Source organism: Aulostomus chinensis, chromosome 16 (genome assembly GCF_037954235.1).
Source record: "Aulostomus chinensis isolate RoL2024-O1b breed Wild chromosome 16, RoL_Achi_v1.0, whole genome shotgun sequence".
NCBI classification, from domain to species: Eukaryota; Metazoa; Chordata; class Actinopteri; order Syngnathiformes; family Aulostomidae; genus Aulostomus; species Aulostomus chinensis.
The window spans coordinates 20,044,572-20,063,463 of NC_141335.1; the positions used below are offsets into that span (position 1 = coordinate 20,044,572).

Genomic DNA, 18,892 nt, shown 5'->3' on the forward strand with positions numbered 1-18,892 from the left:
TGCGTCAGGGAGCAGAAACCCACATGGACCTGCTGACTGCCACTTTGCATAGCACAATGAATGCTATTGAACAGGCAGGTTAGTGTACCCCCCAGCTCACTTACGTTTCAAAACCTGTAGCTCCTCCTCTGTGTATTCGGGATCAAATAAATCAGGATCTGGCTCTTGGTTTGTCCGGAAGTAATCCTCCTCATCCCCTCTTACAAAGTCAGCCATGATTAGTAGTAGGAGTCACTCCTCTGGGCGTCAGTGTTTTTTGTTGGCCTAACTTTTGAGGTGCTGGGTCGTATCCCTGCACCCTCTGATGGAAAATAGGTCCAGCTTTCTAAAATTACAATATTTTACAATTTGAAGTTATTCCATACTTAATGTTACACCCAATCTTGTTTCTATTAATGTGGGCAAAGACTTTGAGATTTGTTAAATTTTTAGCAGAGCAATAATTCACAGCCCATCCACTACCATTCATTACACTAAGCTAACTAGCACTCAGTTTCTGTGGGTCTCAGCTACATAATGCACACAGAGCAGAGAAGGGTATCTGTCTCCAGGTGTGGAGCAGAGGATACTTTCTCCAATCTAAATGACCAAGTACATTTATTTATTTATTTATTGTCAGGGAAACACATTATACCGCCATGGTTTATATCAGTTACATCACTTGACTGAAGTCATCGAAGTAGTTTGCAGCGGTCAGAAAGCGTGATGACGTATACTTTACACGCTGCTGTATCCCTGTTTCTTTCCAAGTACTGCAGCTAGTGTAATCTAGATTCTAAATAAAAACCCAAAACAAAACAGAGTTCATCCATGTTTTTCAGATCAGGATACCATGTTTACGCGCACAAACACCAAAAGCAGAATACTTTAAAGGCACGCTGCTATACAGGACACACGTCCATGTGAATTCACTGTCTCAAGACCTGAAATGCCCAGATGCTGCTGTGACATCTGATCATGTTGCACCCACTATTATAATAATAATAAAACAAACATACTCCACATTATATCATGGGCCAGTGTGGATTACACTCAACAGTTTTATTTGGAATATTAAGACAATGAAGCATAAGCCAAGCACCAAGAGTGACAGCTACAAGTGTCGCATCATACGGCTCTTAAAAATGAACAGGTTATACTGGAAAACAACAGGTTTTTTTTCTCTCTCTCTCTTGAATGGTGAAGCAGATACATAGAACAGATAGTGAAATGTGAACATGGTTATGCCATTTACACGCTCCAAATCCTACCTGGCAGTGGAAGAAAAGCAAAGAAAACATGAGGAAAAGCAGAAGAAAATGGAACAGTAATATTCGTCTGACGGCAGCGTGGTAAGCCTATGGCAGTGGCTGCGGCCCCGGATTTAAAGGGCTCTTGTGATTGGTCAGAACGAATAAGGCAGTCTGGGGACACAGCGGTACTGCAGAGTGACAACCATTAGTTCCCATCATTGTCAAGTCCTGTTGCCTCGGCACCTACATCCACACAGCAACCAATGTGCACATACAGCATTAAAGTGACAGAGGATTGCAACCATTGTTACACTACACTCCATTGCATATTAGGGAGAAGTCATAATGAAAAATAATGATTCTTTCATACATCTTTTTTTTCTGTTCGCATATAGCACTTAACCCAGCTTTCTAAAATATATGGGAAACATGAAAAAAAAAGTTTAAAATATCTTAAAAAAAAAAAAAAAGAAAAAAAGAAATCACCAGTCGTACCGAGGCGGGTGGGTGGGGGTTAGGAGTCCTACATCCAGGGGTGTTACTGTGTAATAGGACAGCTAGCAAATCATCCAGACCCAGTGGTTTCTTGCCACAAACGAGGCTCTCATAGTGCAGCTAAATAGTGTCATACGCATGACAATATAAGGTCAAAATAGTTCAATTCATGGCATTTTTTTTAATCTTTAAACAACAGAGAATATACACATAAACACCTGTCTTTGCTTTTCCCCTATTTGGAGGAGTTGCACAGAAAGGTGGTGCTGGCTAAAAATGTGGTCCAAGTTTACATGTCCCTGGTTTAGGGTGTGTGTGTGTGTGTGTGTGTGTGTGTGTCTGTGTGAGAATACCTGGGGTAGTGCAGGTGTCTGAAGATGTGTGCAAATGTATGTTACAGACAGTTAATGCACCACAGAAGAATATGTCTTTTCATCTGGCTCCATAACACATGACTCCATCATTCATCAAACATACAATGGGTCTTGTTTGTCTCTTACATCTATGGGTTATATGGCGTGTGCTACGGTTAATGTCAGACATTTCCCATGGGGAAAACTGGGTTGAGAGGGTCCTGTGGGACTCTCCTTGCAATGGGCCTGCCTGAGAATAAGGGAGTGGAACAGGGGCAGAGGCATTGTTCATAGGAGTCACCGTCATCATCACCCCTCACAGTCAACTCTGCACCCCCTTCCACTGGAACCCTCTATGTGGCTCTGTCCATACACAAATACACCTCCCACCCGACACATGCATCCAGTCTGCAGCATGGTGGGGAATCAAGCTCAAACTACACAGCTTACAACAACAATGCCTGAATTTTAAGTGAAATATCTGGAGACCACTTGCTTTTTATCCCCGCCTTACCACTCACATAAGTCTGCCCGTCTTGAGCTAATACACACAGTGCAGTCCAAGAGTATTGTGACAGGGAGACATTTTCAACTTTGTTTTGGATCTGTTGTTTTATAGCTCAGATATGCAGCTTTGACTGTGTTCAAAACATGCATGTTTACTTGTACATGCAAACCTGGTATTTCAAGTCAAAGCAGAAAAAACTCAATTGCTTCTTTGCTGAAGTGAAGGAAAAGGGTCCAAACACCAGTTTTAGGGGGAAACTGTGTGTAGGTACAGAAATAAACATACACTAAAATGTACATTTTTTTTTAAAGCTTGCCAAATATAAATCTTAAGGCCCTAAACTTAGAACTTGTTACTGCACCTTATCGTTACTTCAAGTTCCAACACAGAAATGCATCACTGTCCTAATACAAACTGACTGCACTGTGGAACACAAATACACAATTAAAGTGCTGTTTACTTAAGGGAACAAAAACCCCTTGTAGTCTGTGGGGCATGCTGTTGTCACAACTTAAAGCCAGGGAAGTCAGTGGGCCACATCCATCCATCTGTCCTCCTTGCTCTGCAACTTCAGCTTACAATCCCCCAACCAGACAGAGTTGGATAGAGCAGCAAGCCCTAGTTCCCTCTGCTTCTACACAGTGATGTTAGGGAGGTGGCCAGTTCTGATCTCACTCATTCACACAGCACCTCAGAATGGCCCTGTTAGCACCCAGTAGGTTAATATCCTAACATGGTAATATTAGCCTTTGATTAACGCCTCTAGGTGGAATGGGGCACCATGTGGAGCTATACGCTATTGCTACGTGGAATCGCAGACGGCAGCGGCAGAGACCGTGTGTCGTGTGTGTGGATTTTCCGACACATCTTTCAGAGTGGATGCTAAAAAAACAAAAAAACAAACTCCAGACAAGTAAAAGTGCACATGCACGTTGCTCGCCCCCCAAACAGTCTGTCCTGCTCCTCTCAACACACGGGCACTCAACATGCAGTTTTCAAGCTTTCTGAGAACAAAGTGCAGGTCAATGGATAATGTTTGGACTTCTACAAGAGGAAATGTTGGGTTCAATTCACACTGCAGTGGAGAAAGTAAATATTTGTAAGATTTGGCATTTTCACCGTCACACCTACAATCACAATAGATCTTGTGCCATCTGCATAAAAATGTGTCTTGTTGCCTGCCTGATAAATATGTGAAAACACAATCATGGTTTGGTGAGTGTACAGTGCCAAAGGGTTACAAGGGGAACATTTAAGCTGGAAGGGGTCAGGTTTCCCCCCTATTTAACAAGGAAGAGCAGCCCAAGTCTTGCATACTGTAGAATGGAGCAAACTCTTGACAGCTGAAATTTAGTTTAGCTTTACTTCAACACCACAGCGCACATTAGTAAGCTTTAGCCTACTAGTTAATACACATGGTTGATAGTTGGCTTTGGTCACAGACTCAGACTCATGGGCTAAAAACTAAAGCACTGAAAGCTGTTCATGATGTCCCCTAAATAACCTTGAACATGTGTGTGTGGGCAGGTAGATGAAGGAAGACATACACATTGTAAAATATGAACTAGTATAAGCTTAGAGATTAACCTTCCTGCTGAAATACTTCTACCTTTTCTGTAGAAGTTTCATGCACATTTTTTTCGAGTTAGTTATTTCTGTGCCTTGAGAGAACCACTTTCTTTGTCTCTACTCATCTCACTGTCCTGTTGTCATGTGAAAAATCTCAATTTAGTTTTGTAAAAAAAATTCATGAGCATTCCTACAGATTAAGAGTTTGTTGAAACACTGATGAACTCATTCTGCTAAAAGTTGGAGTACTCACTGGATTACTAAAAAAGCCCAAAGTACAGAGTTGACCGTTCTGCCCTTTTATCAAGGTTAGTTTATCCAATTGCAGACTAACTCCAAAAGAGTTCAGGGTGGGACAAACATGGATGGTATCAATAGATTTATGCTACAGTAGGGCTAGCAGTTGACCCACTAAAGACCTAGTATTTCAAAACTACCACACATGCCATAATGTGGCTAAGAGACTAATAAATGCATTTTTGAGCAAGGAGGGTCTTACAAATGAACTAGGAGTGCACTCTGTAGACCACATACTGGACCTCCACTGAGGCCAATGTTTTAAAAAAAAATCCAGGTTTTCACTATGTCAAAGGGATCTGGCCCAAGACTTAAAGGGCTCTCCCCTGGCTTATGTTACAACCCTCCACCAAGTTCTGGTAGTTTTTGTGTAATCCAGTAACAAAGATGGGGCTGAACATAACATGTTTGGCGGAGGTTAGTATCGATCATTTAGACAATCGTCATAGCTTAACTGACATAGCACCAGTGAACCTGTATCCATTACAAAAATTGTATGCGCACCATAAATAAGTGAGCTTTGAGCTCATGCTTCTCTTCATTATTATCATCTGATGGCATCAGAATGGACTTTGTTGAAGCTCTTGCTCCACGTTTGGATTAAAAAGCGATTGATTCTGGAACAACATAAATGGTTCAGTAAAAAGGCACATAGGTTAAACTTTTTTAACGATGAGAGGGAAGTATGTATCCCGGTCGAACCATGAGTATTACGTGTTTATGGAGGACAGGGGGATTCAACAATAGAGATGCTTCTCTTTCTATGACATCATGAAAATATGAAGCAGTGAATTTATGGCAAAAGAAGCCTTATTTAGGGTTTAAAAAGGATTTGTTGGTCAATTCTGGTCTTATTTAATTTCTATTTGTTATTTTATGAAATGCAAGTATTAAAATCCAGCAAGGCCTGCATACAGCAGCACCCCCATGTATCGCATAAGCCTAAGGTCCTCACGATTGCATGCCTCATTCCTTAATAAGCCGCACTAGACATACCAGTTGACCCACACACAGATATGTTTAAAGGGATGCTGGAAATCAGGAATTTCATTGATTGTCTTCTCCTACCTCTCATCACAATGCCTACAAAATGAAGAAGAAAAAAAAAAGACCATTTATGTCTGTAACCAAAGGACAAAGTTTGCTGCATCCACATTACAAGAGTCTGGTGAAGAAAGCAGATGTCACCAAAAGTGCTAAGTTAAAAGATGGTGTATAACTTAACACTATTAAGCTTTGCAAATATTTAATAAAGGGGCCATTTCATACATAATTGAACTGTATGACCATAGCATGACTGATGTGACAACTGTCACAAATATTTCCCTCAATCCATCTCTGCAGTTCCAAAAGCAATTGTGCACAGTGTGAAGTTGACAAGTTTAGCTTGCTCACCATGGTACCCAAGAGGCTAAGTTACCATCACGATTTAAGGAGAACTACTGTTTTTTTTATGACTAATCTATACTCCTTAGAATGCACTTCATTTCCCTGATGAACTGTCCTGAACTCTATGGACCCTCTCTTGTGTAGGGATGCCCATGTGTAAAAAAATGGCAAAGAATGTGCCTTATGTAGCTGTATACATGGGACAAGCTCTGACGGCAATATATTAAAAAAGCATCTTGAGATATTCTGCTCATCCACACATCCACACACCTTAAAACCCTTCTGGGAAGGTGCTTCACTGGGTACTTTGACAAATTAGGAAGAAAAACAACGGAGAGTGCACAAAGTGAACTGTACAATGTAGCTATGTGGACCTAAATACCTATTTGAGCAATTTGGGATGAACAGGGATGCATGCATGCAGGTCTACAGGCAGGGTGATGTTGTGGGATCAGGCAGACATTTAGCGCAAAGCAGGAGGGAAATGACACAAAGCACTGATATTTGTGCCATCACTCCCTGTCAAAAAGGAAAACCTGTTTAACACAATATCGTGTGCTTGCCAGACAGCATTATACTGAATATAATCATATGTATTTTCTGTGATGTAAGTAATAACTAAAACAAAGATTAGAATGAATCTTGTATAGCTTGTTACATTTAAATTTCATCCCCCACCAGAAAGACAGCCATGTCAGTATAGCCTCTAAATGGCTAACGAGGAATTTCTCAAGTTCTGTAATCCTGCAGTATGTCTACAGGCAATGGAGAAACCTGCCCTATTTGACCTTGAGTGGCGGTTCCCTCTCCAACCAGCGAACTCGTACTTTCTGTTTATAGTGATACTCCTTGAGGAAGTCCTGCAAGGCAGGGGGCAGCGGCAGAGAGCCTATACCATCGTAAGTTGTCCAGCGGCAGATGGCAGCTCGTGCCAGGTGCTGCAGGCCAAAGGGAAAGGTCCGATGAAGAGGCGCTGTAAGCAGCGGTTCAAAAAACATACAGGCGCTGGGGTCCTTGTAGTGCTCCAGCAGTCCTGTGACGGTGGAAGAGTGGAAAACACAAGGGTCGTGTGCGTCAAAGCTGAAATTGTGGTTCCACTGCTCAATGCGAGCGTGCAGTGAGCGATTGTAACGGCGGAAGCTAACGGAGAAGAGGTAGTCCTCCTGGGCTGAGTCACGCAGCAAGAAGGTGCCCTCTGGCCGTCCATCCAGCAGGGATTCAGCCTCATAGCGGTCCATTACACCCCAGTAGCAGGGCAAAGCTGTGATCTGCAATAGGTCTGGCACCAGGCAATGGATGTAGTCTATCTGGGTGTGAACTTTCCAGGGCCCGGGTTGCTGTCGGCTCAATTGACCTTCACCAGAAGCATGCCTTTGTTTGGGCCTCCTTGCCTGTAGACATAGGGTGGTGGAATCCTCCTCTGAGTCACAGTCCTGAGCTGACGCTGCAGCCCCAAATGCCTGCGCACAAGCCCCTGAAGATCCAGAAACCACAGAGCTGCCAGCCGCAGAGGCCCTACCTTCCCCAGAGGCCTCCCCCATGCCAGGAGCCATCTTTGGTCCCAGTTTGTAGACAGACGAACCTGGTACTGAGGCTTCAAGGGTGTGTATCTGTGCATTAGGTGGTGGGTCCACACCTTCCTCAATGCTAAGTCTGCGGCGTTCGCGTAGACGTTCCTCCTCATCCTCGGGAGAGGGGTGGGCTGGGTCAAAACCATCCAGCAGGGCAGTGGAGGAATGCGGGCTGACTGGTGCTGTGTGTTGCTTGATCAAGTGCCACTTGTGGGCAAGATCTGAGCCTGGTGGGAAGGGACAGGTCTCCAGCATAAGCTCAGTAAGGTGAATCTTGCGTTTGGAGATGACAGGGTTCTTAGAGGAGCGTGAGCGTCTGCGAGCAGGCAGGGGTAAGCAGAGCCCGACTGTATCACTTAGCCGCTGGCGCAAAGACCGAGCATTCAAACTGCGTCCTCCAGATACAGAATCATTTATCTCCTGGATAGAACAGACCCCATAACGCCTGTCCCTACGGCTCCCACTCCCCCGTAGTCGCCCAGACCGCCTATCTGCTTCCAGTGAACTCTGGGTTTTGGTGGAACATGAGTGTTTTTTCTTGCCCCCCCATGGAGCATGACGGGAATATGAGTCTCTCCGGGCAAGGGGAACACCTCCTGATCCCCCTCGCACGTCCTCAGTGTCCTTGTCAATGGTGATCTCAACTATTTGAGGGGTGTCTGACACACAGTTGTGACTGCGACGGCCTGCTGTTACCATTGGCACTGGGAGAAGGCTTCTTGATGGGCTGGAAACTCCTGATGCCTGAGCCTCACCTGAGCTGCTCCCTTGGCCCAGATCCACCACACAGTGGATGGCATCTGCCTCAGTCCTGCTTTCACTGGGTCCTGAATTGTTGTGAAAGAGAGTTTGGCATTTGCTCTTCAGGTTGCTCCACATGTTGCTCACTTTCTTCATTGATAAGAGCCCCTAGGACCTGAAATTAAAATACAAAACTTTTTAAGTAAGAGGTGGGGAAATGTCACAGACACTTAACAATGAGGCACAAGCTACATAAAGAAAGTCCTGCATTCAAATTCCTCAGACTACCTTGCATGTAGTAATTACACATGGTGTGAGTATAATGGGGCCAAAATGTCTGAGAGGTGGGTGAGCTTGAGTAGTTGGAACAGCAGAGTTAAGAGTTGCCAGGCAGACGTGCAGGGACACAAGGCCACAGCTATAAATGAACCCGGGATCTGCTCACAGCTGATCTGTTGGTATGTACTGTATTACAGAGCCAGTCTGGACCTGACCTAAAGCTTTCCCTTTAACAGCAGCAGCCAGGTCACATGCACACTCTTATCGCCAGTTGATTTATCACTTTACTAAAATTTAACAGGCATTTGAAAATAGTAACAGACAACTGCATTTGAAATAAAGCTGTGCAATTGAAATTTAATAGAAATCGCAATAAAATACAGCAACTTGCAACTCACAAGAAGGTACAATATTTGTTAAATGCTACTTTTAGGTTCCAGTATCATTTTTAATTAAATAATGTGGTGCAGCAGATACATACATCACATTCTGATGACAAAAAATCCAAAAAAATCTTCGGTGCAAAAAAATCAATTCAAAAATCACAGCATTATAATTTAAATGGGTTTTTCAATGGAAAAAACTGAATATTGATGCCAATTTTAATATTTCCCAAATCACCCCAAAATTGCAATACCAGTCAAAATACTCAAAATTAGGACTTCCATCAAAAATCTTCAGCTCTAGTTTGAAGGATGGAAGTAGACTGAGTCACACAAGTAAAGAAATAAGCTGGTCAAACACAACGTTTAGAATGATCCCATAATGTACAACTTCTGTTTCAAACATCGGATCAGGACATAGTGCATTTTATTTTGGTACACAATTTGCGATTGATGAAAAATCCACATTACTGCAGCATAGAAATGAAATAAAATTATTTGCCAATATGCAAAATATCCTAAATGCAATGGTGACAACATGATGTCAGCAAGTCACAAACAAGTAGTTTTTAAATTTATCTAATTTGATATAAACAAAAAAAAAAAACCTAAGACTTTGCATTATTCAAATAAGCTATTCACAGAGCTACAAACACGAAACAAATGATGTTAGTTCCTCTGGCTACCCATCTCTCACATCTCTTTTGTGATAAGCTAACTCGACCTATTTCTGGGCTAAAAGAAGACCTGCATACAGAGGGAAGTTTGCCCATCATACTGATGAAGACATTTAAGATTTGCATGGTCAGCTGTGGTAGGTTCTGTCACAGGATGCCAGATTGGTCATTGGCACATGACAGATCAGACTGATTTGCTGTGGGCAGTTCCAAGGCTATCACAAACTCATGACATTTCTGCCAGTCATCCCAGTTATTGACTTGCTTTGCACTCACAAAGACTGTCCCTCACTTGACAGCCATTGCATGTTTGTGACACACGACTTAACAGTCCATCCAAAATTAAGAATTTCCTTCACCTCCCATTCATTCAACTAAGTTACATCATTAAATGTGACATGCCTAAATCCTTGTGGTTAATCTACCATTGTTTGCTACAGTTCTTCCATTCTAAAGGGCAGTGTCTGTCTAATCACAACAGCAATTGATTTTACCTCCCATTCTTTTTTCTACTGACTTCAGACAGACCTTCAGTAATGAACCAGAGATCTCACAATATGTTTTATACCACATGTATTTTCTATTTATCTAAACACAGCTGACAAAGCAGCCATGTTTTTCGGCATTGCACTCACTATTCAATGTTTCCCTCTCCTTCACATCCGTATAGTGCAGGTAAATGTACAATAACGACTAAGCTTGCTTTGGATTTATGGATACCCCAATCAAGTTTGTTTTGGCCAAATCATGAGTTTTGGAAATTGAGTATATGTTAGAATTAGGGATGCAGTCACCTGACATTGATACCAGTCCGATGCTAGCTCAAATACCTTGACTGGATACGTGTAACATATCTGGGACAAAGGGGTGAATCTATGAAATTAAATTCTATGGTATTGGTCTAAGGCGGCACAGTGGTGCAGTGGTTAGCGCTGTCGCCTCACAGCAAGAAGGTTCCGGGTTCGAGCGCGGAATCTTTCCGTGTGGAGTTTGCATGTTGCCTGCGTACCTCTCCAGGTACTCTGGCTTCTTCTCACCATCCAAAGACATGCAACTGGGGACTAGGCTAATTGGATACTCTGACTTAATTAATAATTGACCGTAGGTATGACTGAGTGTGAATGGTTGTCTGTCTATATGTGTTGGCCCTGCGATTGACTGGAGACCTGTCCGGGGTGAACCCTGCCTCTCACCCGTAGCCGCTGGGATAGGCTCCAGCCCCCCCACGACCCTTAACAGGAGTAAGTGGAAGAAAATGGATGGATGGATGGTATTGGTCTATGTTACGTGGATCACGCATGCATCCTGCAGTGGGCTGGTAGTCTGAAGGAGAGTTAATAGCATGGAGAAAGCACGCACCCAGCTGAAGCATGTCTTTCATACAGCTTATATTTTGTTTGTTTCTTTTATATTTTAGATTCTGTTTGCTCTTTTGCTTTGTTGCATTACACATAAAAGATCCCTGACTCGTGAACTGAGTGAGACAAAAAATAATTTAATTAGATCAGTACTCTGTATGGGCTGATCACTATGACTTAATATTAGGATTGAAAAAAATGGTGCATCCAGTAATGAGAAAGTGATCTGGTATTTCCAAATAGTTAAATATCATGATCAAATACAGATAACACACACCAAAACAATGGCTGCATCACATCAAAATTGACAAATTATTTTCTTAATTTGCCACAGGTGGTCCTAATTAAACAAAAAGTTGATGAGAGCAGATTATTCATACAAAAAAGATAACACTGAGATTAAAAAAAAAAGCATGAGATTTAAGGGCCATTATCCACCAGAGTTGGACACGTGTTGGTTGAGTAAAAGTTTCACAAGAAATTTTTGGAGCATTGAAACACCGGCTGCAGAGAAACTGATTTGTCATTATATTACTCACTGAATTAATATTACCTTATAATAGCCAGTCATTTTAACCAGCGAACCTAAAGGTGCGTCCACGCCCCCCCCCCCAAAAAAAGACTGCAACCTGTATGTTCTTTATCTTTGCAAATAATAATGTAAATAAGCATCCACATGTGATGCCAAGCTTAGTGTCTGAACATAGATCCACTATTCAGTGGACCCAACTAATAGTTTTTATTCACACATTTAATTTCATGAGTAAAATATATCACTTTAACACTTTCTAAGGGTAAGCAGCACAGGTTTCACAAGACTACAGTAGCAAACTAAGATCGTAAAATATAGTACAGAATGATTATTTTACCTCCTCTTTTCTGTCAATGCTGAATTTAAGACTATACCTGAAGCTGCACTAAAACTGAATGGGTTTAAGGGCTTCAGCGTCTTTGTTCAAGTCTTCATGACAGGTTTGAGACAGCAAAACCACTGATATTGCTGGATTAGACATGGTTTCAATGACATTTTGATGACATTTTTTTCTGAAGTGAAATACCAAAATACAATTTTGCTCCAGTAACATAATATCTTAACACAAGATTGCTATTCATGAATCATCATATCCTTATGAAATATGTGGCTTAATGTAATTGATATTACGGGTGTGTGATAGATAACAGCAGATTAGAATGTGCCCACTACCCCTCATTCCAAAGCTATCTTTGGGATTGTGCTTCAGTGCACATTTTATGTTGCAGTTCTATGCTAATATATGACACATGCCAAATGTTCATTACCACAATTTACTCATTTTCCCTTTTGTTGATAGACTCCTCGCTGACATGGGATTGAAGCAACAAGGATAAAAAAAATACTTATTTCAAGATGTTTATTGTAGAATTGTGGCTAGTGAGAGGTTGAGTGACCCTGTGTGTAAAATCAGGCATAATTTTACAGCAATACGACACAGCATCTGCTGTTAATCTTTTAGCAACATTTATTAGCGTCATAGTTGTACTATAACAATTTTCTGCATTGTGAATCTGACTCTAATGCAAATTATTTCCCCAAACATTTTTGGAACCCGACCCACTCTCAGCATCTCCATCTGAAATGGGGCTGATGTAGGACAATGACATCACCACCATGCACAAACCTGTTTGTGTACAGTTTAAGACATTTGCCAGTGAAAAAACACTTAAATTCCTCAAGACTCAAACCAAGCTCCCATGTTTGATGACTAAGACAGTGACAACTTCTGCTCTGGCTCACTCACATAAGTTGGGTTGACTATGACGTTCTGTGGTGAAAATCCTTAATGATTATATTTTACGACTAATCAAAATTGTACCACAATATGTTGGTTTGTAATAATGTCCCCAAGAAAAATGAAAACAAATGCTACTTTGGTATTAGTGGTCTGTTACTAGTCTCTCCTTTGAAAAAGGTGCATTTCTTCTTCTCATAAATACACCTCTGTACCTCTATACATATCTGCGTCTTAGACCTGATAAATATAAAACCATTGAGCTGACTAACATCAAACTTGGCATGCGTACAACTGGCCACCCCAAGGAATTGCAGTGCCTAGTTTGAGAGTCTCAGGTCTGAGATGAGAGACAAGAACCTGGATAACCGTGATGCTGTCTGTATAAATATTAGGGCTGCAACTAACGACTATTTGAGTTGTCGACTAGTCACCGACTATTGAAACGATTAGTCGACTCATCGGATAATTATTTTTTTCTTAAATTTAGCATGAAGTTGATTTAATTATTTGGCAAATGATAATAAACAAGAAAGATGGGTACAATGAAAAATACATTTTTTATTGACATTCATTAATTTAAAATGCGTCTAGCACAACACTCAAGCTCTCTTTTATAGCGAAAATACACTTATAATGTACAATGTATGTAATAAAAACCGTATTGGCTTGAATGTTACTTGAATCTCACCGAGGCGAGTCAGACTCCGTTTTGTTCAACTGCCCGACGGGCTTCTTTAAATGTTCGTGCATCACTGCCATGATACGCACGGTCTGCTTTGCAACCTCTGCAAGTAGTCTTTTTATCCGCCGTATCCAGGCTAAAATACCACCAAACTTTAGAAGTTTTGGTACGCGTACCTGATGTTGACGCCGCGTTCCTGTATGTTACCGCTTAGAGACAGAGATGCTATTGTGCATGATAACTCTCGGCAGAGAATATCATCAAGTGAGATGCCTCACTCTGTTGGAAAAAACGCGTGGCGACAATAGTCGACAATGGCATTCATTGTCGACTATTTCTATTATCGATTTTTGTCGACAACGTCGACTAATCGTTGCAGCCCTAATAAATATAAATCTAGTGACCAACATAGACAAGAGCTTAATGATGACAGACTGACTGAGCTCAAAGTCACATAATCATAAATATAAAAATTAGGGCTGGGCAATTAATCGAATTCTAATCGTCATCGCGATATCAAAATGTGCGATTAACACATCGCAAAACTCATGTGTCCACGATGAGAAGTTCATTTTCACATACTGCGAAATAAACCAATCACATGCGACGTTGTTAAGTTAGCTGCGTGTTCGGCCCATGACATTAATTGGTGGTGTGGTGTCAGCTACATACGGCGTGTGGTGATAGCCGACACTAGCAATCTAGTGGAGCCGAGGGCAGGTGTGTTACGTGGATGATGGCTGAAGACGAAGATGAAGAGAAAACTAGAGAGTGCAAGGAAAATGAGGTGGACCTAGTGGTGAAAAAAAAAAAAAGCTCGTCACTCATTTGGAGCTATTTTGGGTTCAAACGAGACGACGTCGCCCAGGTACTGTGTAAAACATGTGAGGCGGTCGTGGCAACTACGAGGGGAAACACGACCAATTTTCATCAACACCTGAAACACCACCACAAAGAACTGCACAAACAATTCAAAGACAGCCAAGGCGCAAAACAGCCGACAACACCAAGTCCACACGACATCAAAGGATTGAGCAACCATCCATTTCTGTGAGTTTAGCGAACGCGACTCACCAGCCACTCATTTGCCTTCCGAGAGTCCCTTTAGCGCATCAGGGAATGTGGTTACATGTCAGCGCTCCTGCTTGAAACCTAGCAAAGTGAACATGTTGGTGTTCCTGTGCAAGAACTTGAAACAAGAGACGTGTTAAAGGAGTTTTGGGATGAATAAATCTCCTTTCTCTTGATTTAGTGGTTCTACATTACTCTTTAAGTTTTCTCCATCATAGAACTGTAATTGCCACCTGTTTAGCAAGATGATGGCATTGGCAGGTCTTGATCTTTATAATGGGAGAAATGTTTAATTTGCCAGTTGCCATGTTTAAATTATTTTATTGATGTTTTCTCCCAGATATCTTTTAGTTAGTCTTGGAAATTGTTTGAATTTTGTTGTTTGTATGTTTTGTTGTTGTTTTGTTTTGTATGTTAAAAATAAAAGCATATGTTGGATACAATTAACTGTTCAGTTTCTTCATTCAATGGTCATAGGCTATTAAATGTTTGTGGTCTATGTAAGCTGTAAATATTAGTACAGAAAGATATGCTTTAATGTACTGTAACTAATATGTACCCTTTGATATTTCATGAGAAAAAAAACCAAATATATATATATATATATATATATACATTTATATATATACATTTATCGCAGGTCATATCGTCATCGCAATATTGAACTGTGTAATCGCACATCACATGTTTTCCTGATGTCGCCCAGCCCTAATAAAAATATTTCGGGCCCCAAGTGGCTGACAAGCAACCACAGTTTTCTTCAAAAGAGCCACATGCCCATATGAGCACAAAATATTTGTCAAATTTTTTATACAGCAAAACATGCTTGCATTTGTCTCACAAAATTTTATGTTGGAGCACAATTTTACCGGCCACAACCAGTGATTGCACTGCCAGTATGAAAACAGTGATTTACAAAATAATTCAGCATGCTCATAATCAACTGTCTTTCCTCAGACATGAAGTGGTGTTGTGGGGCCAAAGTCATATCACATACATCTTTGACAGGCTTGATTTTCCAACTAGGCTGCTGTTTCTTGTCTTTCAGCTTGGTAACCATGTCAAAAACACACTCCATAAAAGTTCTAGTTAAAAATACAAAAAGCTAAAAGGGCTGCAGGAACTCCAAAAGTTAATTAACTAAAACACATGCATAACACTAAGCCCAGAATCACAACTTCAAAACCAACCCCTTTCCACACAGATAAGTATTGAAGGCCCCCAAATAGGATTATCTTTAATTTTAGCCATTTGCATGTTGACATGTTTAGATGGTTTCACAATCACATCCATAACAAATGGAGGAGACAAAATGCTATGTTATACAAATTATACAAACATGAATTAATGTATTCAGGTGCAGTGTTTCTCATAATGCACAACACACTTAGGAAAGGTTTGATCCACACTGACCAGTATGCAATCAAGGTTGGGGTCCTGTCACAATTTTCAATTGTTCCCACCCGATTAAAGCAAAAGGATGGGACTAATGTACCAAATTTCCCACCAGACGTTGCATGTGAGTCAGCAACTACTCCCAAATGGATCATTTTGAGAATTAGAAAGTAAAAATAAATACAAATGTGAAATAGACCAGAAACTGCAAACTGTTAATGTGTTACAGTGTAGATCAGCTTGTTTTCTTTGTGTCTCATTTGCATGTTACCGCAACAGAAACTTTCAGTCCATTAAATCAAAACAAAAGTGGTGACACAAACAGGCCAGGTAAGCTTCAGTCCAACATACAATTTTTGTACTGATTCTTATTCAGAGATAACCATAAGTTGCCATACCTTGGGGGTACTCAAGTATGCAGTCTGTACATTTTGAGACCCATATCGCAAAACAGTACCTGCTCAGATGGCATCAATGCCCCAGGAATATGGAAATAGAATCTCAGTAGTTTGGCCAACTTCAAGAACCAGCAATAATATTATATATATACATACATACATACACACACATATACACATATATATATATATATACATATATATATATATATATATATATATATATATATATATATATATACACATATACATATATACATATATATACATATATATATATATATACACATATACACATATATATATATACATATATATATACATATATATATATACACACACATACATACATATATATACATATATATACATACATATATACATACATATACATATACACATACATATATATATACATATACATACACATATATACACACATATATATATATATATACATACACATATATACACATATATATATACATACACATATATATATATACACACATACATATATATACATACATATATATATATACATATATACATACATACATACATACATACATATATATACATATATATTATATATACATATATATATACATATGTTACGTGTTTGTTTTTTTAAACATGGATATCCCTTGTTCCACTCTATGTATCAAGCAAGGTGCATAATGCAAAAGCATCTTGGACAGCGAATCCCAACACACATGAACCCTGCTCAGCTAACTGAAGATTTTTTTTTAATTCAAACTATGACCTTTCTTTATTATTTGCTATGACTGTCACCGCTGACAATGATCCTACCAACAGTACAGTCCAGTTTATGAACATTTAAACCTGCCCTGAAACAGAACTAGGCTAATTCTGCTCTCCAGCAGGCCAACACACCCATTCTCCTGGGATCATACTAATCTAAGAGAGGGCTGGAAAGAAGACATGATTAAGGGCGAGCGCCTTCTCTGCTCAGACTAGATCAGAGTTTATGAGATATTTGCAGCATCTTGCATTATCAAAGATATGTAGAATGGCAGAGAGCTACAGTATAAGGTGTCTCTAAATGACTAATATAGGCCACTTATGCATTCTGTTATTACAATCACAACAATTGACTCAACTTCAATAGCTCAAGAGCTCTGATTTCAGAACAGAATATTGATTTTACCTGCACAACATTGACTTTGACTTTTTATCTAAAAGCCAACATGTCAAATAAATGCAAAATAAGCATAACCAACCAGTTCACTACCCACAACCCAAGATGTGTTTTTAGACTTGATATAAAAGATTATTTCAGCAACTAGGATTTTGTCCTAAAATACCTAATCGGTAAGAGTCAGACAGAAGAATACAAACAAATCCAACTTTCATCCAACTACATTAATAGGAAAAAATAGTTTAGATCAAATTCTAAGACATTTAACATTAATTTGGTAACAAACAAACAAACTCTGAAGAGTACGTGCTAATTTTACCAACCATGTATATATTGTCATTAAATGTAATAACACTAGTGCATAACCAGCTATCGAGATATGACGTTCTTATTGCTGGTCTGTAATGGTTGGAAGGCCTTTAGGTTTCTGGAGGCCCCTCTTTTCACTGCTCACAGCCAAGTTAGCTGGTTTGCTAGCAACGTTAAACATACTCATAATATATTGCTCAACGTACCGTTAGCTAGGCTCGTAATTGTCAAGCTGTCTTGATAAGTCTGCCCTATAATAGTCTGACATACATTACTATATTTACAGCCAGTTGGAGAAAGGATGCAGTGCTGTCTAGTTAAGTTGCCGTTCAGCTAAAGACCTGTCAAAAAATGCTAACTGTTAGCATTCCCTAGAAAGGGACTTTCTAGCGTTTTAGCTAGCTTCAGCTAGCCAGACAGCTAGTTGGGTTAGCTTGCTAGCTTGTGAAAATCGACACAAAAAATATACAAATAAACCAAACAGAGTTATCTGGCTTAAGCAGCGTAGATTTATGTGACATGACTGACAGGTAGTGGTTTGTTTCTCGAATTCATATCTTACCCGAGTGCCTTTTGAAAGCCCTATTCAACAGCTCTCTTTGTCTGCAAAAAATGGCTATTCAGAGAAGTCAGGCATATATCCCCCTTGCGGACCACGGTGTCTGATGAAGGTACTGAACGTCCACAGATACGTGATGGTGTCATCCCGAATGTTTAAAAAATATTAGTAAAATAGTACTTTAAATATTTAAAAGGCTAAATCAAATGGGCGCCGCGAACTCCCGTTCTTCATCATGGTAGGGGTCTTCTTCGCCATGTTCGCTGCTGCTTCTAGCGGCCAATATGACGGCGGTCTCGGTAGACTGAGAGCTAGGGAGAGGAGGACTGCGTTCAGCGTGAGGGAACGCGACTGACAGCGGCTCGGTCCAATGGAGGAAAGGGAAAGGATGGCCACTTCCGACGGAGCACGCGGATAGGGAATGCCCCGGAGGGGTCTCCGCATGATGGGCGTCCCGTGTCACCAATGAACGAATAGAGGAGGACGGGGCACTTCGTTGGCAACGACTTGGAAACGTGGAGAGGTGCAGTGATGCTGGTGGTGTCCAAACTCATTGACGTCATCCAGGTAAGGAGATGAGGTGAGGTTCTATCTTATTGAGGGAGTGCTGTGCCAGAGGGTTATAGTGTTGTTGCTGAAATTCCTCTGGTATATGACAGTAAAATAAACTATTTGTCTGTCTCACAGGCTTG

General features: G+C 40.6%; 1 protein-coding gene across 1 annotated transcript; it reads right to left on the minus strand.

Annotated features, from left to right (window-relative positions):
- Positions 1 to 1,920: 1,920 nt before the first annotated feature.
- socs5b (suppressor of cytokine signaling 5b) lies at positions 1,921 to 18,616 on the minus strand. Its single transcript, XM_086180407.1, has 2 exons — positions 18,204 to 18,616; positions 1,921 to 8,330 (listed from the first exon to the last, which is right to left on the minus strand). Exon 2 carries the CDS (start codon positions 8,309 to 8,311, stop codon positions 6,623 to 6,625), a length of 1,689 nt encoding a protein of 562 aa, XP_086036533.1. The 5' UTR covers positions 8,312 to 8,330; positions 18,204 to 18,616; the 3' UTR covers positions 1,921 to 6,622.
- Between the last annotated feature and the right edge of the window lie 276 nt (positions 18,617 to 18,892).

What these genes read in the sequence shown, in the direction of transcription:
- socs5b (XM_086180407.1), bottom strand. Translation starts at nt 8,311, where the DNA reads ATGAAGAAAGTGAGCAACATGTGGAGCAACCTGAAGAGCAAATGCCAA.